At 42.5% G+C, this 26,200-nt stretch overlaps 1 protein-coding gene and 1 long non-coding RNA gene across 4 annotated transcripts in view; both read left to right on the top strand.

Annotated features, from left to right (window-relative positions):
* The window catches only part of SPOP (speckle type BTB/POZ protein), a 74,755-nt gene extending 55,759 nt beyond the window's left edge, over window positions 1–18,996 (top strand). For all 3 annotated transcript variants that reach the window (XM_006098948.3, XM_006098947.3, XM_014464511.2), the window contains 8 exons: window positions 323–444; window positions 1,509–1,660; window positions 1,783–1,910; window positions 8,555–8,732; window positions 11,543–11,598; window positions 12,077–12,199; window positions 15,996–16,138; window positions 17,376–18,996. In XM_006098948.3, coding sequence (XP_006099010.1) covers window positions 323–444; window positions 1,509–1,660; window positions 1,783–1,910; window positions 8,555–8,732; window positions 11,543–11,598; window positions 12,077–12,199; window positions 15,996–16,138; window positions 17,376–17,520 — 1,047 coding nt within the window. In that variant the 3' untranslated portion in view covers window positions 17,521–18,996. The remainder of the gene's footprint in view (window positions 1–322; window positions 445–1,508; window positions 1,661–1,782; window positions 1,911–8,554; window positions 8,733–11,542; window positions 11,599–12,076; window positions 12,200–15,995; window positions 16,139–17,375) is intronic.
* Window positions 18,997–21,869: 2,873 nt separating this feature from the next.
* LOC111827948 overlaps window positions 21,870–26,200 on the top strand; it is an 8,016-nt gene continuing 3,685 nt past the window's right edge. Inside the window, exon 1 of the long non-coding RNA XR_002831694.1 lies at window positions 21,870–22,009. This is a non-coding gene — a long non-coding RNA (uncharacterized LOC111827948). The remainder of the gene's footprint in view (window positions 22,010–26,200) is intronic.

Below are 26,200 nucleotides of genomic sequence, written 5' to 3'. Positions count from 1 at the left end.
GCTCATGTGGCACATGCCCAGGTTTCAGGCTCAGTCCCCTACAGGGGGTGTACAGGAGGCAGCCGATCGATATTTTTCTCTCATCGATGTTTCTATCTCTATTTCTCTCCCTTCCTTTCTCTCTCTTAAAGTCAATAAAAACATACATTTTTAAAATGTGGATGAGGGACCTACGGTGAGAGAAAAGCTGAGCCTCCATGCTGGCCAAATAGTGCTATCTTCGTCTGGGATCATGTAGAGGGAGGGAGCAGAAACAATGATCTGATCTTCAGCCTGTGTTTTAGGTCACCCACTTATTTAATTCCTGGTTTTCTATCAACAGATCAAGGTAGTGAAATTCTCCTACATGTGGACCATCAATAACTTTAGCTTTTGCCGGGAGGAAATGGGTGAAGTCATTAAAAGCTCAACCTTTTCATCAGGAGCCAATGATAAACTGAAATGGTGAGGAAGAACACATCTAGCTGTAAAAATATTTCTAAAAGTTGCCTGTTTTGCTTGGTTTTATGGGGAGATTGACTAGAATGTAAGGTCCTTGGAGATAGGGACTTTGTACTTAAAATTCCCCAGGGTCTACGACTGTGCCTGATACCCATAGGTGCTTGCTGTGTAATTGTTGAATTAATTTAATGAGTATATCAGGGATCTGCAAATTCAAATGGCTGTAGGGTAATGTAAATGAGTAAAGAGGGCCAGTGTTATAAAAGATAATCCATATCTGGTGTAAGTGTTGACTATTAGGCAAACCAGCTGGTTAAGCAGTGTACAACTAAATGTTGAGAGAGAATGATTATTCATAGGCATCGTATTTAAATCTACATCTTCAACACAATGTATAGTGATATGAGTGGCATATGCACTCCCTAGAGAGGCATTGGATTGAGCCACCTGTTTGTGAGAGGTGTCATAACACTGGCAAGGCCTTGGGGATGCATATGGCCTATCTGGTAGAAGCTGTATCTGAACCACATGCAGTTCAACTGACATTTACAACTTAACTCAGTTGAACCTATTAAATTCTGTCTGAATTTTGTTTTGATTCATTGGTAACAGATTGGCATCTCTGACTATATAGCGTGGAGCTATACCCTGGGAGTTTACTTTTATCTGTGCTTTCTCCGTGCCGCCGCCTTTATTTTAATCTTATAATATTATTGCCAGATTGATAACGTATCTGTAAAAGATTGGGTACTATTCACATATTTCTCTCAAATACTTTTTTCTTTCCCAAGGTGATATTTAAGGGCTTGTTGACATTTTTTTCATGGTTTCACCACAGTCCCAACAAAATTAGGGGCTGCCTCTCCTGAGATTGAGGATTAGAATATCCTGACTTTTAAAATTTTTCATTCTACTAAATCAGAATTTCCTGGTTATGGGGCCTGAACTTGTTTATATTTTAAACATCTCCCTCTCTTGATTCTGATGTTCTAATTCTCTCCTATCACTTTACCAGCCTATAAGCATGGATGTTTTCAACATTTTTCCCCCCTATCTGTTTTGGGCAGGTGTTTGAGAGTAAACCCAAAAGGGTTAGATGAAGAAAGCAAAGATTACCTGTCACTTTACCTGTTACTGGTTAGCTGTCCAAAGAGTGAAGTTCGGGCAAAATTCAAATTCTCCATCCTGAATGCCAAGGGAGAAGAAACCAAAGCTATGGGTAAATGTTCTCTTCTTCGTTTGATTCTTTATTTTCACGTCCAGCAACTTCATACACTGACAAGTTGTAGATTTGATCTGGTTTTTTGAGTAACCCTAAATATAACTTTTTTTTCACCTCAGAGAGTCAACGGGCATATAGGTTTGTGCAAGGCAAAGACTGGGGATTCAAAAAATTCATCCGTAGAGATTTTCTCTTGGATGAAGCCAACGGGCTTCTCCCTGATGACAAGCTTACCCTCTTCTGTGAGGTGAGTGCTTCTTCCCCACTGTGAGACTAGCCGTTCCCAGGCCTGGTCAGCAGTGGCCGATTTAATTGTATTGTATCAGGGATGGAGAATGGGAAGAACCCCCGAGTGGAATAGTGTTGCACAAACATTATTGATGTGACTGGTTGAAAACTGCCATGATTTCAAGGTTGTTGGGCATCTAGCTTTCCACTTGTTACTGTTCTTAAAAACAAAGATTGTGTACAATCTTGGTATTTATGATTTTTGAATTGCTTGGGTCAGGATTCTGGCTTTTTCTTGGCGGGGTTTTTCAGATAGCATTTGGAAGGACTGTTACTTCAAGCTGAGGAGAATGGCCAGCAAATATATGTGTATATTTGTTCCTTAAACTTTATGGCTTCTCCTTGAGTATGAAGTCCACATATGTTTGACTGTAGATCACTTTTCTTTTCTGCTCTTTGAACTGGATGACTTATCAGGAGTTGAATGTCTCTGGATTGTCTTGCTAGAGTAATTGTGAAATAGGAAGGTGAGAAGCCTCTATTCTAGAGTGAAGGTTATATAAAGCTCTCTAACTCATAATAGCTGAGAGTTATCTGTAGTCTGCTAGGCAAGTCCTTCTCACCAACAACTTAAAAGCCTTTTTTAGGTTTACAAGAGAAGTCTTGAAGTAAAATTCCCAAACTGAGGGTGAGTTAGAAAGTGGTTTCTTTAATGACTATTTACTAAGAAGTCGTTTCATGCTATTATCAACACATTTATAAATATTCATAAGCTCACAGTGTAATAAACGAATAAAACCTCTAGTCAACTTAGATGGCAGTGTTTCCTATACATTGTATGGTTAAGAAGCCACTTCCTGAGCAGCAGCGCTTGATGAGAATGACCACTGTATTTTCCTGGGGAGGGTGCAGGCAAGTTCCTACAGTTGATCTGTCAAGTAATAGGCGCGCACTGTGAGTTAATGACAGTCCCAAAGCATGTCACCGCCTGTGCAGCCGGGGAGGGTGTCCCTTAGGAATCATGCCCTTTTGTAGAAGAGGACTGGCCAGTGGTAGCTGGCTTTTTTTCTGAGTCACAGCTTAATTATTTCCACAGAATAGTACCTCGTGGTTAGGAAATTTTGGAAGCATAATTTATTAAGATACCACACTGAATATGTAAAATGCAGTTTTCATAATAGCTGCCTTATAATAAAAGAAGGAAATACTAACATGATGACATCTAGGTAAATACAGAAATTGTTGCAGTTGTTTTTTGTCTGATGAACGTTAAATTTGAATTCCACGTAAATCTAACTAGTTACATACTCAGTTGCCCAAGTAAGAAATGAATACAATTAGGTGGTTTTGTATGAAGTTAAATGTTATATAAACAGACCATCAATTTAATCTTCACCTATCTTAAAGACCTAAATTTCAGACAAATTTAAATATAGTGGAAAATTCTAATTTCTCTTGGAAATGAAAGCCAGTCTTAACTGTTCTCTGAAGAAAGATATCTCCTCTAAATATTGCATCTGGTGTTTTAGGCAGTGCCTTTATTGCATTATTTTTAAGTCCACAGTGGGTCCAGCCTTTTCTCATATGCCGCCCTCTCCCTCCCACCCCCCATATCTGCTCCACCTTTTATATGGACATTGTTGATTTGGAGACGAGTTGTCTTGCCCTCACTTGGCAATCTCTCATCCTGTGGTTAAGACTGAGGCGCCCTCTCCCTCTTCGCTTCCCCATATAAAATTCTCTTAGGAGAAATCCTGTGGTTAAGTTTAGATTTGCCTTACTGACTTAGAAGGGAAGTGAGATGACACTTTGGAAGTGAGGAGATGTTGAACAGGGAAACGTCTGCTGGGTTCTGCTGATGCCATCAGTTTCTTACCATCGGACCAGGTATGCCATCTGTTCTTCTCACACTTCAGTGTTGGCCACAGGTGCTGAGTGTTGCTTATCATACTTGGGCTTGTGCCTAGTGAGACTCGTTTCTGTTCCAAGGCTCTCTGTGGACTTAGTAGCATTCAGCATTGCAAGACAGTTGCATGGGGGTATGTGTTGGATGTGTGGGTTTTAAAAATATATACAGCTCATCTGAGTTTTTAGCGCTTTACAAAGCTAGATTATTCTTTGGTGTAAGTCCTATCCCTTTGACCTGTTGCTTCCTTTTATCAATGGGGGAAAAATATATGTTTATTTTAGTTCATATTCATATTTTATTTATTATTGGTTTAGATAGTATTTTGTTATTATTTCGAGGCTTTGTGAAGTTGATGCCCTCATACAAATTTAGATTATGAATACTCCACTGCTCCATTCCTCATCAGTCTTTGGCCCAGACACATGTCTGTCCTGTTATGATGCAATAAGTATAGTTGTTTCATTAATTTTAAAATATTTTTTGATATTCCCAGAGGCTGCAGGAGGGAATTCATCCTAAGGTGCAAGACTAAGAATCACACATTTGTATGTTTGGGCTTTATTTTAGTAATATTACTGTTAATGAATATTTAAATGAAATTAGATTGCAAATTCTGAAAATGCCAAATGTGTGGTCTTGTTTATAATGTGCCACACTGGGTTCACATTCAATTTTCAGTGATGTTTTTGTCTGACTATTAGGAAATGTGGCAATTCTTCCAAGATGATATTGCTTAGCTAATGTATTTGGAAGCATTTTCAAAGTATTCCTTGAATTGTCTCTTTTCACAATCCTTTGAGCTAGGTTAGTTCTATTATCTTCATTTCATGTTGTTGGGGAGAGAAGCGGTGCCTGGAGAGGTCAGGTAATTTTTTCCTAACATTGTGCAGCAAATTAGTGTCAGCTCTCCATTTTCTATCTCTAGGCTGCTGTGCCACGCTAAGTGGAGCTAAATGCTATTTACCCAGGGAAACATGGGCTCTACCAGGTTTTCTTAACAGAGAGTATTTATTTTGGTAATGAAACAGAATCATGAAAGCTTTACACTTTTAATAATTTGGACCACGGAAAATCTACTTGAAAAATCTACTTGAAAATCTACTTTTAGCTTCTGTTGACCCTTCCCTCCATTTCTTATATTGAAAACAAGTAGCTGTTAGCAATAAAGATGCACATATTCCACCTTCGTTGTATATGCCTTTGATAGGTAGAAGATTTCAGAGTTTCTTTGTAATGTTGCAATTAAAGTTGAAATATGAAATATCTAGATGCTACTAAACTCTTTAAAAAATATATTTTTAATTGATTTTAGAGAGGAAAGGAGAAGGGGGAGAGAGGGAAACATCAATGATGAGAGAGATTCATTGATCAGCTTCCTCCTGCATGCCCCCCACTGGGGATCAAGCCACAACCCAGACATGTGTCCTGACTGGGAATCGAACCATGACCTCCTGATTCATAGGTTGACGCTCAACCACTGAACCACGCAAGCCAGGAGATACTACTTTACTCTTAAAACATTTCTTTCCTTCTCAAACATAGAATATCCCTTCATAGCCTGGGAATATGATTTTTGCCAAATTTTAAATCTGTGGATCTATTTATTTTTTTCTTTTTATTGTTATTAATGAACTATTTGGATATTTTAGTTGAACTGTGTGAAAATGCCAATATTTGATTGTTTTTGTCCTACAAAAAATGGTGGTTTAATATGTAACATTATTATCCTATATAATAAAAGGTTAATATGCAAATTGTCCCCTCGACTGGGAGTTCTACTGGGAGTTCGACCAGGGGGTGGTGCTGGTCAGCCCTGCCCCCAATTACACCCCCCCATCGGGGGACCAGCCCACCAACCACCAGCAGCCCATCCCCCCAGCCACTGGGACCCCACCTGTGCACAAATTCATGCACCGGGCCTCTAGTAGGTTATAAAATATGATAATGTAGTAAACTTCAACCAACCCAGCAGTAACTTGGAATTAACTTGTATGTTTCTCCCCTAACCCTTAAACCTGTTGTCTTCCCCCCTCAGGATATACTAAAGAGCTATTTTGAATTATATGTTATCTCCTCATATATTATTTGTAGCCTGAATAATATGTTGTTTTCATTTGATTGGTTTTGAGCTTTATAAAGTTGGTGTCAGAAAATATGTAGTCATCTAGGACTTGTTCTTTTCACATTATGTTTCTAAAATTTATATTGTGGATGTAACTACCGTTCATTCATTTTTACTGCTGTATAATATTTGTGTGAATAGGCAACAGTTTATTCTCTTGTTGATGGACATTTAGGTTGTTGCTAGTCTTTTGATTAGAAACAGTGCTGCTGCTAAAAACAATCTATATGCAGAGTCTTTCCCCCCCTCAATTGTTTTAATGATATGGAAGTTAAAAAATATTATTTCCATTGGTTTTATTTTTTACGTTTAAGTAAAATATTCAGGAATTGGCACAATCTTTAGTCTCTTATGAAATATTATTTTTTAAGAAAAGTAATTGACTTTAAAAGTGAGGCCCATTTACAGCTTGAAATTTAGAGGGTTATACAGCCTTCCTGAGACATTTTCATGCAGCCATTTGTAAGACGGCATAAATGTCACAGTCACGTCATCTTCGCAGCTGTAATTCTGAATGAGTCTCCATAGTCAACTTTATAGTCATTAAAAAAAATCTTTAGTTTTTCTCAAAATGGTTTCATTTTAGCAGCATCATTTGCAGAGGAAAACAATCCCTTTCTAAGTTAAAAGTTTGGGCTCTGAAGACTCATTTGTGAATGCCATTTAAAATTTATTTTTAATTAAGCGTATTTAATGTTGGTAAGAGGTGCCAGACATTCAGAGCTCTGGAGACTCCAGGCATCCATATATCTACAGAACAAGTCTGGCTCAGACAGTAAAGGTACATTCTCCTTCTTGTGCGTTCCTATTTGTGTCTAGAGAGAGGAATTGTCCCTGCAAGAGGAGTCACAGTTTTGGGTGCCCCACTTATGACCAAGCATGCATCTAACCAGCAGAGGGTCTGTAGTAACCATAGTTTGAAATTCACCTTATCTCTTGCCAATTCATTTTACTCAGACTAGTAAATTGCCATCAAGTGTTAATGACTTTGGGCTCCTGTCAGCCTGGTTTAATTCAGGCTTAGGACCTAGTGCCAAGAGCATTCTCCATTCCCTTCATTGGTCATCCCAAGAGAGTCCTGCCTTTCTTTATGAGGAAGTTGGATTTACTTGGTCTTTTCCTTTTTTTAAATAAATTAATCATCAGTATTTTTAAGCTATAACTGGAAACAGGCATCTTCTACTTTGATATTAATATTATATCAAAGAAATATGTGTGTTAATATGAGAGAATGGCTGACCCAAATTAGAGATCTTACACAGGACAAGAGAGGATCTGTGCAGTAGTTTGTGCTGGGTCTCAGGCTATTAAAATAATGTTATAATCTGGCTCTGATAAATGTGCTGCTAATGCTAAGCACATTCATAATTGATTAACTTGGCTGCTTCATTGCTCAAGACTATAACAGCTCGTTTTAAACAAATGAATAAATTTCTCGACCTGGTAATAAATATCTCACTCCAGCACAGAAGGGACTGCGGGTCATTTGGATGGGGCATTAACTTTGCCTCGGGGTTTATGACTGCATTTAAGGGATGACTTCTATCTTGAAGGTTAAAAGAAATTTGGGTCATTTAGGATGTTCCTAAGCTGCCTTTCTCAACTAACTTATCAGAATAGCAAAATGGGGGAGCTGATTCTCAAGGTTTATGAATTCTGCTTTGATTTTAACATTTCTAACCTATTATAATGTAGGAGATGAAGCATAGCAGTGATTGCTAGGCAGAAGACTGATCTGCTTCAGTTTGGTAACTTACATTTATTTTGTAATGTTATATGATTTATAAATTCTTGTATTTGGTATACTAACAAACTTACCTGACTTTCACTGACCCATCTAGAAGTTACCTTGTTTTGTTTTGTTTTAAATCTAAACTGAACTGTTAATTCAACTGGTTAAAACCTGCTGCTGAAGCCATGTGGCAAGTTGGATCCTCTTTAAACCTGTTCTCCTCGTTCTGTTCCAAAGCTATGAGTGCAAGTCTAGCAGGAGCCAGCAGTCTTGTATTTCATTGTCACAAATGACTGAGTAAGGGTATAAATGGTGTGGGATACCCACACAATTATCTCTACCAGAAAGATCTTCCAAACCTAGTCCTGTTCATTATATTAACACTTGCACGGAAGTACCAATTATTTACCAGGCCCTATGGAAGTTGCATTTTATTTTCATGTTCCAGACCTAACAAAAGTAAGTGAAATGCTTTTAGGTGTACTAGCTTTTTCTCTCTAAAGAGTTTAATTTAAATGGTAGTTTCTATAGGAGTTCTTTGTATTTAACCTTAAGGCAGAATAAGGTAAATACTTGAGGTTTAACATTTGTTTCTTTTAGTTTTTCCCTCTGATGGTTTTGCCCAGGTTTTCAGGGAAGGGGAGGTGAGGCTTATTAGAAGTTGGAGGAGAAGGAGATTTGTGGGGCTTTCTCCCTGTTTTCCTGAGATGGTGTAGACTAAGTATAACTGTGATAGATTGAAAATTACGTGATCCAGAGGATAAAGCCTTGATTTGTGGAGGTGGTTTCAAGAGAATATGACTAACGTTAGTATCTGAATGAGGTATAAATCATCTCTCTTCCTGCTGGGAAGAAAATTCCTGATAACAAAAGCTTTGGACTGTTTCCTTGTCTTTACAGGTGAGTGTGGTGCAAGATTCCGTCAACATTTCTGGCCAGAATACCATGAATATGGTGAAGGTTCCCGAGTGCCGGTTGGCAGATGAGTTAGGAGGACTTTGGGAGAATTCCCGGTTCACAGACTGTTGTCTGTGTGTTGCTGGCCAGGAATTCCAGGCTCACAAAGCTATCTTAGCAGGTTAGTATCTATTCATAGGGAGCGTTCGTTTTGGTGAAACAAGGCAAACCAGTGGCTGCATAATGACCTGTTGAGTAACTTCAGCCTTTTGAACTAGTGAAAAAAAATTGCAACTAAATATATTTTTATACTGTGGTGACATTAGTTGTCATAATCAAAAAGGCAACTCTGCATAAAAATGGTATTTCTATTTTTCCTCTCTGTAGTGGACTTAGGCCACCATTTTCAAGGAATGGATGATGATGTGTATTGAATGCCTTTGCACCCAGAGAACAGATGTCAAAACACTGCTTAGGATCACGTATTAGTTCCTAGACAGGGACTTAGGATATAACAGAGAGGATTCTGGACTCAGGATAAACTACGTTCAGTTAAGTCCCCTGCTCTGGAGATCTTAGCCTTCTCTTCCATATAAACATATCAGAAGGATAAGAATATTGCCAGTGACATGGAAGATCAGGTCTTATTCTAATAATAGGCCCTTTGTCTTTGAGACCAGAAAGAGTGACACAGAGGGGAACTGATAAGGCAGGGTTGACTTTACTTCACGTGAAAGCATAGCAGTCAGCCACAAACTTCTATCCAGGCCATAAGACATAAAAGGAAATAGCATGAACCTTCAGCAGCAAATTTCTTAGCAAGATTCTCAGCTCTGTTCTAAAATACACACCTGGCAAAACCCCACTCTGGCTCAGTCTAACCATCTTTCTGTTCCCTCTCTGAACTAGATGTTACCGTGTATTGCTAAAGAAAGTCATCAACTCTTAGGTTAGTGCTCCATACTCAGCTAGGCCCTCAGAACTGCCAAGAACTCTTCCTACAGTTAGTCAGCTCCCTTTCTTTTTCTCAACAATAGCTACTTCAAAACTTCACTACTCTCCTTTAATCTCCAACTCCTAAAAGATGACCTTGCTACTTCTTCCAAGAGAAAATTGAGGCCCTGTCCCTAAGCTCTTGCCTCTCACCTTACCTGCATTTTCCCTGCATTTTTGGTGGAAGGGGTGTTCTTCCTTGTGTCCAGAGTACTGTACTTTCTACTTCTGTTCTGTTTCATATCCCATGCTGCCTCCTTCTTCTTACTCTGCCACTTATACCCTTGTTATCTGGTATCTTCATCAACTCTCTTTCTCCTATTGCCTGTTTACCCTCAGTCTATAAACAGGCTCAGGCTACTCCCCCTAGTTATTCATTCTTATTCTCATTCTCTCTCCCTTTCTTTCTCTCTCTCTCTCTCTCTCTCTCTCTCTCTCTCTCTCTCTCTCAGAGCTAAATTTCTTAAGTTAGCACATTTACTATCTCAGCTTGTCTCCTCTCACTATCTTCAGTTCATCTACATGCAATGAAAGCAGTTTTCCAAAGTAATATGGCCGGCTAGTTCTTACATTTGAGGGACTCTCGTTCATATATTATTTGGCTCCTTTATTCTAGTTTTCTTCTGATTCTCTGGCTACCTCTGATGTGTGGACTCCCTCTTCTTTACGCATCCTTTTAAACATTGGTGTTCTCTCAGTTCTCTTTTCATTCTCCTTATTCTCCCTGGGTGATTTTATTTATTTCATAACCTCAGTTTCTGTCTATCCAATGATGACCCTCTAAGCATATCACTGCTTTGGACCCTTCCCTCTTTATTAAAATCACCAGCCCTTTAGTCTTCAATTTCTGTAATGTATTTATTTAGTACCTTTTAGTCTGTAGCCCTTCTGAGATAAGAACAAGGAGAATTAATATCCTTTGGAATAATTTAAAGCATTGAAGCTCAGAGGGTTTAGTGATTTGCCCAAGATGTGTGGTTAAAAAATGGCAGATCTAAAATTAGTCCTCCTAACATAAACTATAAGTCAAAGTTCCAGTTACCTGTTAGCTCAAAGTCCTGTATATATTCCATCTGTTCTTCCTCTCTCTGTTAGAGATTGGTAGTTTTAACTTTCACCAAATCCCTGATTGTCGGAAAACATGATAAGATTTGAGTTATTAGCCATTTTATTACTTTCATGGTTGAAATTAAGTTTACTTATTATTTATAGTGTTCATTAGACTAGAATTGGGCATGACTTAGAACACTGTTTCTTAACCTTTTTTCATTATTCCCACCCCTCAGGGAAAAATTAAATTACCCCAATGAGAGACATTAAATACCAAGGAATAAGATTTTGTTAGGTAGGGTTGAGCTTTTTTAAAATTTTATTTTATTTTTTATTTTTTATTAGGGTTGAGCTTTGAAGGGCTACAAACGATGTAATCCCTAAGATTTCTTTTTCTTGCCTCTTTGGGAAGTTATCAGCTCTGTTGAGAATGCAAGGCTGGAAGGACCAGAAAACCTGCCGTAAATAAGCATGCGTTTCATCTAGTTAGTGGATGCCATTGAGGCTTGTTCTGGGCCTCCTTGCTGTGTGGTCCCTGGATGTGGGGAAAGTAGGTGTCTTTTTTCCAGGCAAAAATGTAGATATCAAGACATCCTGCTTAGAACCCTAAAGGACCTTCCAGTTGAACCCCCAAATCTACCCAGAGAATATCATTGTCATCCAACATACAGATAAATTTGAGTAATTTCCTTAAAACATGAATGTTTGGAATCTAGCTAATAAATTATTTTGTAAGTAGCATTTTCTTTTTTTAACTATGTATTGTAATTACTAACTTACTGGTATAATATTAAAAAATGAATTTTATAATTCTGATATAATTTGAGGCTAAGACCCTTTCCTATACCAGTGTGACAGCAAAGAAAATGACCTCTTCTACATAACAGAAGAACTGAGTGATTTACAACGTGATAACCACATCTGTCTCTGTTGCCTTTCACTTTCTAGCTCGTTCTCCAGTTTTTAGTGCCATGTTTGAACATGAAATGGAGGAGAGCAAAAAGGTATGTATCAGGATAAAAATATGTCTTCTAGCGAGGTGACTAGATTCAGATGAGTTTTCCAATTTGGCAGCAGATTTATTTTCCTAATTATCTTTTCTTACTGTGTTACTAAAGTGGATTACGAATTCCCTGAAGGGACACTGTGAGAGTGGAGAGAGGTAGTCCAGAAGGATTCTAGGTGGAGACTCACTCTCTCCCAGGCAGATCACCCAAAGGGTTTGGGGTGAGGGAATCAGACATGTGTTTCTATTCAAGAAAAGAAAGGTAAAAAAAATGAAAGCTATAGCTGTCTTTGAAAACAAAGGTGGTACATATGATGAAGAATATTATAATCAAATATGGCAGAGAGCAATTTTTCATTCATGTTAGGTTTTAAATGATACAAGCTTCTCTCCTCACTAGAGCTTAAAATCATGAAAATTGTTTAGGGAATTTGTTTTTGCTGGAATATTTCTGACTTCCAGTTTTTCTGGCATAGAATCGGGTTGAAATCAATGATGTGGAGCCTGAAGTTTTTAAGGAAATGATGTGCTTCATTTACACGGGGAAAGCTCCAAACCTGGACAAAATGGCTGATGATTTGCTGGCAGCTGCTGACAAGGTGAGATAGGAATAGAAAAATAATCACAAAACTAGGAGTTTCTGTAACTTCTTGAGTTTCATGGCGGGGCTTCTATGCTGCATTGTAAGTAAAATGAGCACATATCTTAGTTTGGCTGGACAGTCCTATTTCATACTTGTGCTGCAGCCCAATTATTGATAGCGCCCTTTTTATTTTCAAAAGCATCCTGCTTTGAATGGTAAATTATAAATGGTCACTCTACCTATGGAAAAGAAGAAGTCTGCTAAATTACCTCTCAGATTTAACTATAGTGATATTTAAGACTCACATTTGGATTTATAATTTGGCTTTATAATTTATAAAATGTTGTTGGGTTCATTAACTTTTATTTAAACTTTTTCAATAAGAGAATAATCTTTTTCCCAGTGTCCTAGTTAGCATTTTTAACTTTCCCCTAAGTAGTTTTTGAAATATTCAAAATTATAAGATGATTAATAGCTCTTTGGGAAATAAGAGCTACTACTATAGTAAATGTATACTTTGATTGTAAGATACATTTTGATTTGAGAAATGTTAAAGTGTGAAAGTGAAAATGGGATCTTAGCAAGGAAATGTGATTACCTAAAACAACAGACCAGTGATTCCCAAAATAAGCTGGGGGTGGGGGTGGGGGGAAGGCATGTACCTCAGTTGCAGGCTCAATCCCAATGAAACACTGAGTTTAACCAAGTCAAATGCGAGGTTTTGTGTATTGTTGCTATTTTATTGCAGGATTTCTCAGAACCTTTAGTATGTTCATGTGCACTATCATAGCATTTCTCCAATTTAGTTAACTCTGGAATTCTTTTCCTGAAAGATCACCCCTGGATTAGTGTTCTCCAAAGCACACTTTGGGAAACTGACTTTCATTGTATAAATACATTGAAGAGTGCTCAGTGACCTGTGTCCTCCAAGCCCTGTGGTCTAAAGAAGTATGGTGGGGGTCGGGGTGATTACTGTTTATCCTGTGGGAACTTTTCTTGTGTTGGGAAGGGGGGTTGCGGTAAGAATGTCAAAGGACTTAAACCCATCCAATAGTAGACTCTCTGAGAAAGATGGTTCTCCACAGGAAGTGTCTCTTCTTTGTGCCAGGATGCTGCAGTGCCCACCTGAGGCAGAGCTGGCTCCGCTCTGATGTAAGGGCACTAGCGCCTTTTCAGGATTTGCTCATGGGACTAGTCTCCTTCCACCTTCCTTTGCATCCCTGAGGACAGAGGAAAGTACCTGTATTTACAGTGGAGGTTTGATCTTTATTGATCAGCGTTTTGGAGTGTTAGTAGAGGATAAGGCATGTAAACCCAATCAATGCTACAGATGAAAAGGATTGAATAATACTGTATCCTGCACATTACCTTTCAAGACTGAATTAGTACCGTTAAGCAATGCGAACATCCCATACCCTTTCAGTCTAGCTCAGCTCTGACCAGAGGAAACTTGCTTCCAGTGGAGACAGTAAGGAAATACACATTGTGAGCTCTGAGGAAGTTGAAGGCACACAGCCCAATACCTGCTGCTTTTGTGGTTGTTGTTAATCCTCGCCTGAGGATATTTTTTCCATTGATATTTAGAGAGAGTAGAAGGGAGGGGAAGAGACAGAGAGAGAGAAGCATTGATGTGTCTCACACATTGATTGGTTGCCTCCTGCACTCACCCACACCAGGCCAGGGATTGAGCCTGCCCTTGACCGGAATCGAACCTTTGATCCTTAAGTCTGAGGGCCCACACTCTATCCACTGACCCAGACAGGCTACCGTCCAATACCTGCTTTTTATAAATATGAATTTTATAGTGATTCTGACTCCTCTGCCCTTTAGTTTTCACTGAAGCAGTCACTTGGTGCTTATACACAGGCATTTATCTTCCTCTCATCTTCTAGCTCCCATGAGGGTGAGTAGTATCAAAAGGCCCACTTTTTAGACAGAAATACTAAGGCTCAGAGTTGTATATTCTTAGAGCCAGGGTTAGACATATGTGTCCCTGGGTTTTCATTTCTGCTCCTCAACCAGAGAACTTACTGGGAACCTACTACTGTAAGAGCTCAGAGCATAGGGATCAGCCTGAAGTGACATTCTGAGAATGGTATTTTTGGTACAATGTGTTAAGTTGGGATTTTAAAAGCTAAAGCAGTTGAATCACAGCAATACTTTAAATTTATGAATGAGAAATAACTGAAGGGTGTGTTTTCAAATTCCATTCAGAATTTCCCATTAGACACTCCTTGCTTCAAGCTTATTGGAAAATATTCTTACCTTTATACCTCCTTGTAAGCGTCAGGAAAACAGAATAAGAAATCTTTCATGGAAGGATCTAAACCTCTAGAATTTACCCAAGAGACTGCAAAAGCTTCTTCTGAGCTTTTCCAGTCTCCTGGGGACATGTGTAATTAGACCAAAAACAAAACAAAACACGTTGGCCAGGCCGGGAGACACAATTTCAATCTCTCGGGTAAGTACTGCCATTAGGCAGGTTTTTCAGAAGTATAATTAAGAAAAAAACTTGGTCCCCCAAGGGACAGCAGTGGCTACTTTTGTCTAATTATGCAGTAGGGATCAGAGCTATTCACAGCAAAGGTCCTTTTAAAAGAAAGTATTGAGAAAGGATAAGAGGAATATTCTGTGCAGCACTGTGTAAAAACTGAACATTTACCAAACCTTTCCCAGCCTTTTAAAACAAAAACCTAATTTCTTGCTTGTCTAGTGTCATTCCTGTTTTCCATGGAAACTGTTTTCCAGTTACTCAAATGTAAAAATTAAAGCTGTACCAAAACCAATAAAATTCTCTTTTTGCTGCAGGAGATCATAGTGCCAGCAGATATGCCTCCTCACCCAGAATTCATAAAAATAAAATTGGCCTGGTTTGATTGCCATGATTCAGCTTAGAGGAATATTATGCCATTGAGTTCTGAGGCCCCTTAAGATGGGACCTGTAGGGAGACTGGAGACCCTCAACCAAACCCCTTTCCTGTGACTGATGAATGACATTTTATTTTGTGCCTCCTGTTTATGCCTTCCTCCTCCTTGTCCTTGAAGTTCCTTAGTAAGTTCATAATCTCATATTTGAGAGCAAGGAGTACAGTTGCGTCAAAACAAATCAACTAAATGAAATGTGCCCAGTATTAACCTAGACTTTCATTTACAAAACATTTATACCCTTTACTTTGAAGAAGTTTTAGACTGAAACTGGATCCCAGGGTCTTTGTTGCTTTGTTTTTCTACCCTGAGAATCTTAACCTCAACCCCAATAAAATAGGACTCCATTTATCCCCTATTTGAAAGGAGGCTGGGGTTGACCCTCATTCAGGAACAACTAGTGGCAGAGATGCTGGTGAAGGCACCACAGGGCTCCTTTCCACAGCCCAGTGGGCCAGTCAGGATATCCTGCCAGGCCGGTGACTGTGCTTCACCCTAGTGCGGCTCTGAATGAAAGGATTGCAGACACTGAACATGTCATGTCCCTGGTGACCTGAAGCAGAGTGATCTGTCATTGTGAGGGTAGGGAGTGATGGTTTAAGAAACACTTGAATAATATCGGGACAGGGTAAACGTGAGGATGTGGGTCTATTTCATAATTGCCCTTTTTCTCCTAGGTATACTGTAGAACTGGAGTGGTAGGTATGCACGTTATTTTAGCTGACTTCATCTCAGCGTTTGGAGTATGGTTATGTTTTATAATTACAGTCGTAGCCTTCTCACCGAATGCGCAGTTCTGTTCATGTCTCCGTTACATGATGGTACAGCTTCAGGAGCGGTCAGCCCAGAGCTATTCCTGCTCTGACAGCAGTGCTTGTGTTTTACAGTATGCCCTGGAGCGCTTAAAGGTCATGTGTGAGGATGCCCTCTGCAGTAACCTCTCTGTGGAGAACGCCGCAGAAATTCTCATCTTGGCTGACCTCCACAGCGCAGATCAATTGAAAACGCAGGCAGTGGATTTCATCAACTAGTGAGTTGGCATCTTCAAAGTTCTTCTTTCAGGGTAGTTGGGATAGCTAGAGAAATGAAAAGACTTTGCATTAGTGAATAAAATAGACGAGAAGCTTCATTTAACTTCTAGTAGTAAATATAGTTTTCATCTTTCCCTTCATCTTGACAGTGTGGAAGATGGTTTTGCTTTCACGGGTCTAATTTGATTGCTGAGTGAGGTGTTTTACTTCCATGTAGTGATCAGATTGATGAAAATGATAATGTGCTGTGTTCCCCAAATGATAGCATCTTTACTTCACATTCACTGGCCTGATGAAAGGCATGCAGATCTCTGGGTGAACAGAAGTGTGTTTTTATGAGTTAGTAAAATATATCTAATGGTCCATTGTGGAATGGGGAAAAGAGAAGGGGTCATCAGTAGAGAAAGAAATGCTTTGAGAAAGAAATGTTCATTCCAGTAGATCTGTTCCTTCCACCTTAAATGACAAATGACCTGGCCATATTACTTTCGGAAATAATTCTCAGTGGGGCATATTCTACTCCCCTGCCTGATAGGGAACAGCATTTGGAGAAAAACCAAAAAAGAGCAGGTTTCATAAAACCCTCACAACAACAGTTCTCACAACAACCTCAGAGATGGGTCTAAGACAGCAGTCGCCAACCGGTGGTCAGCAGACCACTGGTGGTCCGTGAGGCCCGAAAGGTTGGCGACCGCAGGTCTAAGAGGTGGCCAGGCAAATAGTGAACATTATTCATCACAGAAAATGCCCCAAATAAGGAAACGATGCCCTCTAAGGCTGTTTGTAAGATTGTTTCGAAGGAGTTACCGATTGAGGAAAAAGAGGAGACCACCAAGTGATGGTCCTAGTGAGTGCTCAGTCTGTGGTGGACACTTGCTTGGTGCTTTGTAGATCGAACCATTCAAGGAAGTGTGGTTAGTATCCCCTCCTTTTCATTCAGATAGACCCCAGGCTCTGATCTGCTCTGTGGTTAGGGCACTAGGAAATGGCAGAGCCTGGTGGAAGCTCTGAGCTGTCTCTTGTCTCTTCATTAGCAACATAAAGAGCATTGACAGCCCTGGCAGGTGGGCTCAGCTGGTTGGAGCATCATCCCCTGCGCCGAAAGGTTGTTCTATCTGAGTGTTACTTGCATTGATACCCTTTACAGCAAACTCTGGGAGATTAGGCTGTCTAGGCGGCTGTTTAACCCATCCTTCACTCCCTCGTTTGGTAACCCATCTCTCATATTTCTCCTAGTCATGCCTCGGATGTCTTGGAGACCTCGGGGTGGAAGGCAATGGTGGTGTCACATCCCCACTTGGTGGCTGAGGCATACCGCTCTCTGGCTTCAGCACAGTGCCCCTTTCTGGGACCTCCACGCAAGCGCCTGAAGCAGTCCTAAGATCCTGCCTGTGAGACTCCGTTTATTTTCCAGAAGCAGCAGCCACTGTTGCTGCCATTGACCACCAGGTAGACAGCGCAATCTGTGGAGCTTTGACTCCACTGTGGGGGGAAGACTGCATCTCGGCCCCAGACTTTTAAAACAGCACTAAGTAACCTTGGGGATGGGGGGAGGGAAGGCCGGGACTCGGGCTGTTCAACCTAATGAAACCCTGTTGCTGCGTCACTGTGTTCCCTTTGGCCTGACCGAGTTTGATCCTGTGGGGATTCGGTTAGGCGCTGGCCCTGAGGACAGCACTGCAGTGGTACTTGGAGAAATCTGTCTGCATCTAACTGAGCAGAACAAATCGTCAGGTGCCTGGAGCAAAAAGGAAAAAAAAAGAAGGACCGTTAGTTTTAAGAGAAGGGGAAGAAGAGGAAACAAGAAAGGATTTTTGCAGAATTTCTCAAAGATCAGTTTGTGGATTCCAGTACTATTTATATTGAGAGAAATTTCAGTCCATCCAACTGTGCTAAAACTTGGATATTTGTGAAAACTTCTCACCACCATGCAAGTATCAGAAGAGCTCTCTTGTTGTTAGCACTTACTGTTTGCAAGAACAGAATACATTCTTTTATCCCTTTATGAAAAACGACAAGCGAAGGCGAAAGGGGAAGGAGGTTATTTGATCTGGAAGATGAGTGTTCTGATGTGGTGGCTTTTGCAAAAAATCTTTATTGGTGTTGGAAACTGGAAAAAAATAATTCACCCAGAATTCATACTGTCTTGACAAGAACTATAGCTCTCTGATTTTAGATATTGTGGAAAATGTTTTTTTGGCATTTTTCTCCGATTTTATTTCTCCTTCCTCCCCCCTTTTCTAAAAAAAAACAAAAACAAAACAAAAACACAAAACATAAAAAGAAAAGAAAAGGAAATTTTATTATTAACGCTGTGTGAAAAAAATCCCAGCCCCGATTGCTCAGCTGTTCGTACCTGCGCCTGCATAGGAGCCAGTCCTGTTCCTTCCAATTCACTCCTCTTCCTACAGGAGAGAACTTCCAAATGTTAATTTTTTTTGTTTTTGAAAATATAAATAATGACTATTTTGTACTGTGTGGTATCTCTGGTCTTTTGTTTCACTCCTCTGATTGGTATTTTGGGTCTGCGTTCCTTAAGGGATTTTGAAGGCCTAGTTTGATCTGCAGTTTGCAGAGATAATGTTTGAAAGGTCTGAGCCGTGGGGTTTATTACATCTCCCTAATCTCAGGTTCCTTGGTGAGCTACCAGCATCTGCCAGTCTCTTGTCCTTGAGGATCTCACAATCCACCTCCTACTGGGGATCAGGCTCCTGCCTCTGCCAAGACAGGTAATGGAAGTGGGCTTTCTGCACCCTACACATTCTAAGACCTACTCTCAATGTCCTCCCAGTGAAATATAAAAAGATCAAGGGGACATGAATGTGGAGATTAAATAAAGGGAAGTTGTTATCTCTGATTGATTCTGTCACCGACTTGATGTGATGTCTGAATTCCCAGCGAGCTCACAGGAATGCTCTGGGCTCCTCTTCTGCCTTGGTCATAGCAGTGCGGGTCGGAAGGTGGGATACAGTGGGAAATGCATTGGCCATGTGGCCAAGGTATGTGTTATTTGACTTAGATGGAAACTCGACATATTTCATCTTCCAGTTCCCTTCAGTGACTTTAGCCTTTGCAAATATTCCAATTTTCATTTATCTTGCCACCCCTGGAATGGAGTAAATAAGATCTATTATCAATATAATCAGAGACAGGATTTGCTTGTTAGAAACCGACCAATCCATTGCGCTCTTCAGTGTCCTTCTAAGCATCACCTGTGTGAGGAACCGCCCAGTTCTCCAAGTTCTGGCTGCTGTCCCTGTGCCTCCTCGGTCCTCACTTCCCAGATCAGCACACAGTTCCGGGGATCAGGGCTTACACAGAGTCTCCTGCACCCACATTGTCCCTCAGGTGACTGCATTTGCTCAGCAATTCTCAAGTTTTCAGCGAACTTTCCATGCACAGTATCTCATCGGAACTTCCCAACAGCTTGATGTTTGGTAAGACAAGTGATAAATAGCATCTTCCCATTTTATAGATGAGAGATGTTGAAACCCAGAGAAATCACGTGACACGCTAAGATCGCAGAACTGTTGAGTGACAGTTCTAATGTAGAGCCCTGAAAAGATGGTCAGTCACTGTAAGAAGTTTCTTTTCTGAAGTGTTTATGGATCTAAGGTAAAGCTTCCTCCTGTGGGAACAGCAAGAGCGAAGCTCTGGGAAAGTGCCTTTGCTGCTTGCTCTCCAGAGGCTCCCGGAAGACAAACCAGACTTGAGATTGGCTTTCTTCCTCACTCAGAGAGCAATGGGCCTGGGGCTGGTGAGTTCCAGGAATATGTCCTCAGGGGCGGGGATAGCAATCCTGGCACCAAGCTTCTGGCAGAACGAAGATCCCTTGTAGGATTTTTCAATCTTTATGGAATTTCTAATGTGGACTTGACTGAGGGTACAAAGCTGTTAGGATTTCAGGTCCTGGTGAAGCCACTCCGTGCCTCTCCTGTCATTATTACATTATTTCTGGATGTGTTTGTTTTTGTTTAAATGATACAGTTGAAGCCATCTGGTTGTGACAACATCAGAGCCCCAGCATACTGTTCGTAACCCTCCCACTGCCACCACCCCCTCCCTTAGCTCCCCCACGTCTGAAATTTAATTCAAGTTAACTCCACAATCTGGGGCATGTGCTGTCACTGCAGAGATGTCCGTGCCAGTGGAACAGTTGGAGATTTCAATTCCACAAGGATATGGCTTATTTATCAAAACAATATTTCAGGCAAGCGGTTTCACAGCACCTTTGGCGTCGCTGTTTCCGGTCCAAATAAGAGTTTTCTGGCATCACTTCCCAGCTCCCCTCCTCCCCTGTGTTCAGCCCCCCTGTGTCTGGACATGGAGACAGTGAGCCATCCATGGAGAATCGTTCCCATTCCCTACGTGGAGATTAAACCTCCCTGTTGTCATTGGGCATCTCAAATGCCTTTAAGGGTTTTAACAATTTAGGGAAGAGATGCTGCTTTTCCTTATCGCTGGCAAGTCAGTTGGCTTTTAGGCCTTTGAAGAGGTTCTTCTTTTAAAAAGTATTCCAGCCGGGGACATTGAGATCTTTTCTTAGGCCCAAAGATCTCTGGCTTGACCACCACTCTGCGCATTTATTTATAAATCTGGTTTAAACCTATTATGGATTCTCCATATTGCATGAGTCCTGTGCAGATGAAAGAAAATAGCTTGTATGTTTATGAACAGAACAACAAACAGAGGGAGAGTTGAGCTGCACTTTGAAACTGACTGTTGCTTTGTTCTGGCTCTTCAACTCCTATAAAAGAACAACTGAATTCCCCCAACATGACTGTATTAGATCCTTCGGTTTATCTTTGTCAAAAGCAAATTCTTAAAAACACACACACACAAACACAAATACTGGGCTGGAGCCCAATCTTATTTTAATCTTTTTTTGGAGGGGAGGAGAGGTTAGAGATACTTTTATAACACCATAACAATCACCCTAGCAGGTTTGGCTCAGTGGATAGAGCATCGGCCTGCAGACTGAAGGGTCCAGGGTTCGATTCCGGTCAAGGGCACATGCCCAGGTTGCAGGCTCTATCCCCCGGTAGGGGGCGTACAGGAGGCAGCCACTGATCAATGGTTCTCATCGATTCTATCTCTCCCTTCCTCTCTGGAATCAATAAAAATATTTAAAAAACAAAAAACCATAACAATCATATTTTGGATACAATTTTAATTTTACTCGAATTTCACAAAAGAAGAAAATTGATAGAATTGCTGAATTCATATAAATATTTCCTCTAGACAAGAGATACTTCCCCTAAAATATCTCTTCAAGATTAAAAATAAAGAAACTGTGAGAACATTAAAGGTTGAAGTCATTATGATTTTTTCCAAGGACATATTTTCATTTTTGTTTGTATAGACTGACTTCTTGCTGTGAAAGAGTTCGTTGGCCCAGCCACACTGGCATGAACACGCAGTTCTGAAAATACTAAAGCCCTTCTGTACCAGTAACTATCAGCCACTGGACTCTCCCCAGGGCTCTCCCTCTCTCCTGGCCACCCCATCCCACCGTCAGGACTAACCCCAACCCCCATCTCCCCGGGACCCAGAGTTACAGGGGAAAGAGGACCCTGGTCCCCTCTCCCAGGCCCTTCAACACCCACCACTTAACACTTCGCTCCAAGCAGCTTGGTTTCCATCTGTTTTATATAATGGCCCTTAGGTAAGGCTTTGTTTGCAGAAAGATTTCCGTGTGAAAACCCTTTGAAAACCCTGCTCAAGGTCAGCCCTTGCAAGTTTGCACAGCCTGGGATTTCGAGAATGGAGGCCTTTCTCCCAAACACACTACCTCCTATGAAGTCAAGTGCACAGCTGTATCCTGGTGTGACTACCTCGCATCCAAATGGGCAGCAGACACAGGCCTGCAGGTATGGAGATGACCCCTGAGCCGGTTCCAAACCAGGTGAGGCAGAAGGTGCTGGAGCCCAAGCTCAAGTGGAGGCGGCAGGAAGGGAGTGAGTGGGCTTTGCTCCGTGCCCAGCCCTGGGCCAGGTGCTCACGGTCCAGATCCTCTCCAGTCCTATGAGAGGTGTTTCTTTGCTCCCTTCCCTTCCTTCTGGAATTACTGAGCACCTGTCTGTGTCAGGGGCTGGGGTACAAAGGCAAAGCTAGCATCCCCAAGACCTCACAGCCCCGTGAGAGCATCATCCAGAAAACAGCTGTGACTGGGGTGGGTGCAGGATGCAGGGGGAGCCCCAAGTGACTCAGGGAAGGTTCTCCAGTGGAGTTAAAGCCAAGCTAGGATTTGAAGGATGAGGAAGGGCATTGGAGGTGGAGGGAACTGCATGTGCAAGGCAGGGAGGCAGAAAACAGCCCGCCTGGTCTCGGAACTGTGGGAGGGCGTGGAGCCCAGGTCCAGGAAAGATGCTGGGTGAGGTTGGGGTCCCAGAACCCACTACATGGACCCTCTGCCTCCTTGACCTTTGCTCCTGGCTGCCTGGCCAGGAAGAGGTCCCCACTTACTGCACAAAAGGAGGCTTTGAAGCTGGAGAGAGGGAGTGAGGAAGCTGGTGTGTGTTTTGGATTGTTTCTCAGAAATCTCCTCCTCTAACACCATGGCAACCAGGCAGCAGCTGGGGTAGCCCCCTGTGAGCTGGGCTGAGTTGAGGGGGAGGTGGGCTGAGGCTAGGGACCTCTGCTCCCCCTCTCTGAGCCTCAGTGTTGGCATCTAGAATATGGGCACCACAACCCAGTTGCTGGCTCCTGTCAACCCAGGTGCTCCAGGAAGGGAGCCCCAGGCTGGACACATTAGGTCAGCGGTTCTCAACCTGTGGGTCGCGACCCCTTTAGGGGTCGAATGACCCTTTCACAGGGGTCGCCTAAGACCATTGTAAAACACATATATAATTACATATTGTTTTGTGATTAATCACTATGCTTTAATTATGTTCAATTTGTAACAATGAAATTGGGGTCACCACAACATGAGGAACTGTATTAAAGGATCACGGCATTAGGAAGGTTGAGAACCACTGCATTAGGGGGAGGGCTGGGGAGGTAAGGGCGGGGCTGGGGAGTTCCCTGCATCATTGGGCAGCTGGGGGCTCGGCAAGGGGAGGAGTCCCTGAGCCACGTAGCCTGCCCCTCCCACCAAGCAGCCTGCCCTGGTGTGCCCACTGCACTGTCCCTGCCAAGGAGCCCCTGGGGCAGCGAGAGACCGGACCGAGGCACAGACACAGGGGTGAATCCCCTGTGAGCCCCCGCAGTGAGAGGTCTAGGGGGTCTCCTGTGCTGGGGCACAGGGCTCACCTGTTTCCAGAACCCAAAGCCCCAAAAGGTGGGGCAAGAAGGGGTGCATTTCCTGAGGCTGCTGCTCCCATGACTACAGACTGGCCGAAACAAACAGGAACATGTGCTCTCCTGTTCTGGGCCCAGAATCTGCAATCAGGGTGTCTGGGGCTGTGGTCCCTCGAAGGGCTCCAGGGGGGAACCTTCCTGCCTCTTCAGCTTCTGGGGGCTCCTGGCCACATCCCTTCAGTCTTCATGTGGCCCCTCCTCATGTGACCATTCGTGCTTGAACATGTGGCCCCACCCCCTTGTTCAAGTGCTCTCTTCTGGTTGATCACAGCCCCCTTGAGGCCTTGCATGGTCTCTATTTCCAGGGTGCCCCCTCCCTGGTTGGCTATCAGCTCCTGCCTCACACCAGTCTCCAGTCCCTTTTCCAAAGTCCTTCCAGAAAATCTTTCCTCCTGGGACTGTGGCAACTGGGATTGTAAAAGAGACAGGAGAGCAGTGGCCCGTCCAGAGTCATGCAAGAGGTCCAGAGGGGCCCGTGCAGTCCCTGGTAGGCCCTTCCGAAGGGTAACCAGGTCCAATCTTATTTTTTACAATTAATTATCTTTTTAATCAGCCTGGACCCAGTGTGTTCCTTTATCCCATGACTTCTCACTGAACTCTGCCCGACATCATTTAGATTCATTTCTGATGGTTTGCTGACTAATCTCACATTCAGGTGAGTGTGGTTGGACTGCTCTTTATGTGTGTGATGCCCAAGGTGGATGTGTTTTTCCCCTTTTAATTTCAGAGGTGACTGCGGCGCGTTGGGGCCTTTGACCCAATAAGCAGACACCTCGTGCAGACAGAGAGCAAGAAAGCCAAAGCAGGACGGTCAGTGTTTTGGATAATGAGCTGGGCGCACCAGAAGCTTTGACCTCCAGATGAGAGTGGAAACTTGAATGTTGTTGACTGATGGGATCTTTGTGCCACCAAGCCATTAGCGAGATGATCCCTCCCCTCTAAACCCCATAATGCTGGAGTGGAAACTGGCCTGTGGGATACTGTTTGGTTCGGATTCCTGCAACTCTAAGGAAAAAGACGTTTAGATTTGAGGGGATTCAATACATGCAACAGAAATGATTAACGAGCGGAAGGGGATCAACTCTAGGGGAGAAACATTATCTATATATATAAAAGCTAAGCGACCAAACAACCAGTGCTATGACACACACTGACCACTAGGGGACAGACACTCAACGCACAGGATCGGGCTCCCTCCTGTCTGGATTGGGCCTGTGGGGATCAAGCCAAAACCGGCTATCCAACACTCCCCAAGAGGTCCCGAATTGTGAGAGGGCGCAGGCCAGGCCGAGGGACCCACCAGTGCACGAATCCATGCACCGGGCCTCTAGTGACGATATAGAAGGCGTAACTCAAGTGTGGGAATGTAGCACCCAGCCCACAGTGAACAGAGCTCCCTGGAGTTTGGAACACTTGTGGGCTTGTCTTGTGCAGCTCCCCTTCATCCCAGGCATATGGCTTGGGAAGGTGGTCATGCCATGTCCTCAAGGTCACTCAACCTGGCTGTAAGCCAAGAAGCAACAGAAGGCAAAGGAATAGTTTTGGGGCACGGGCCCAAGGACCAAAGAGAAAGCGAAAATCCAAGAGTTTGCCTGGCAGTAGAGGGGACATACCTGCTCCTTTTGCCCAGGTGAAGTGGGGAGAGTTTCGACCCCCTCAAGACCCTTGAAGGTGAGCTCTTAATCAACCGAAAGGAAAAGAGGGGCCCCACACAGTTCACCTTCCTTTCCTGTCTGAGAAAACAGACATCCAGAAAAGTGAGGTGTCAGACTCAAGGTCACAGAAATGAAAATTCAGGCCACTGGTTCTGCAAACCAGAAGGTGCCAAACATTGGGCGAGGCTGGGGCTGAGGTGGAGGGTAGGATTTCTGCTCTAATTCAGTCTAGTCGCAGCGGTTCTCAACCTGTGGGTCGAGACCCCTTTGGCGGTCGAACGACCCTTTCACAGGGGTCGCCTAAGACCATCCTGCATATCAGATATTTACATTACGATTTGTAACAGTAGCAACATTACAGTTATGAAGTAGCAACGAAGATAATTTTATGGTTGGGTCACAACATGAGGAACTGTGTTTAAAATATATATATATTTTTTTTTTTTTATTGATTTTTTACAGAGAGGAAGGGAGAGAGAGAGAGAGTTAGAAACATCGATGAGAGAGAAACATCGATCAGCTGCCTCCTGCACACCCCCTACTGGGGATGTGCCCGCAACCAAGGTACATGCCCTTGACTGGAATCGAACCTGGGACCTTTCAGTCCGCAGGCCGACGCTCTATCCACTGAGCCAAACCAACTAGGGCAAGGAACTGTATTTAAAGGGCCAGAAGGTTGAGAACAACTGGCTCTAGTGGAAGAGGCAGGGGAACGGCACAGGGACGGGTCGGGGGTCATAGCATTGAGGACATGGCCGTAAGGAGGTCAGTGGTTACCTTAGAGCAGTTTCTGGCCACTGATGGAGGCAGAAGCCAAGGCTGAGGAGAAGGTAAGCAAACAGACTGAATATAACTCCTTTGCAGACGTCGGGCCGGGAGAGAGGAAGGGAATCTCTCCCGCCCACTCTTAAGAACTTATGTCTCAATGTAGTCAACACATTTATTTTTGTCTAGAAGTCATGGCATACAGGTTGTTCCGTAAAGTTACAGACACTTTCATAACTGGTATTTGTAATAAAAGTCATGTTTACAGGATAATTATAGCTTTAAATCGAGAAAGAAAACAAGCACCTTCAACCCCAACACAATTTCGAGAATGGTTCCTGA

This window comes from Myotis lucifugus, unplaced genomic scaffold (genome assembly GCF_000147115.1).
Source record: "Myotis lucifugus unplaced genomic scaffold, Myoluc2.0 scaffold_254, whole genome shotgun sequence".
NCBI classification, from domain to species: Eukaryota; Metazoa; Chordata; class Mammalia; order Chiroptera; family Vespertilionidae; genus Myotis; species Myotis lucifugus.
This window is presented reverse-complemented; position numbering and strand designations above follow the sequence as displayed.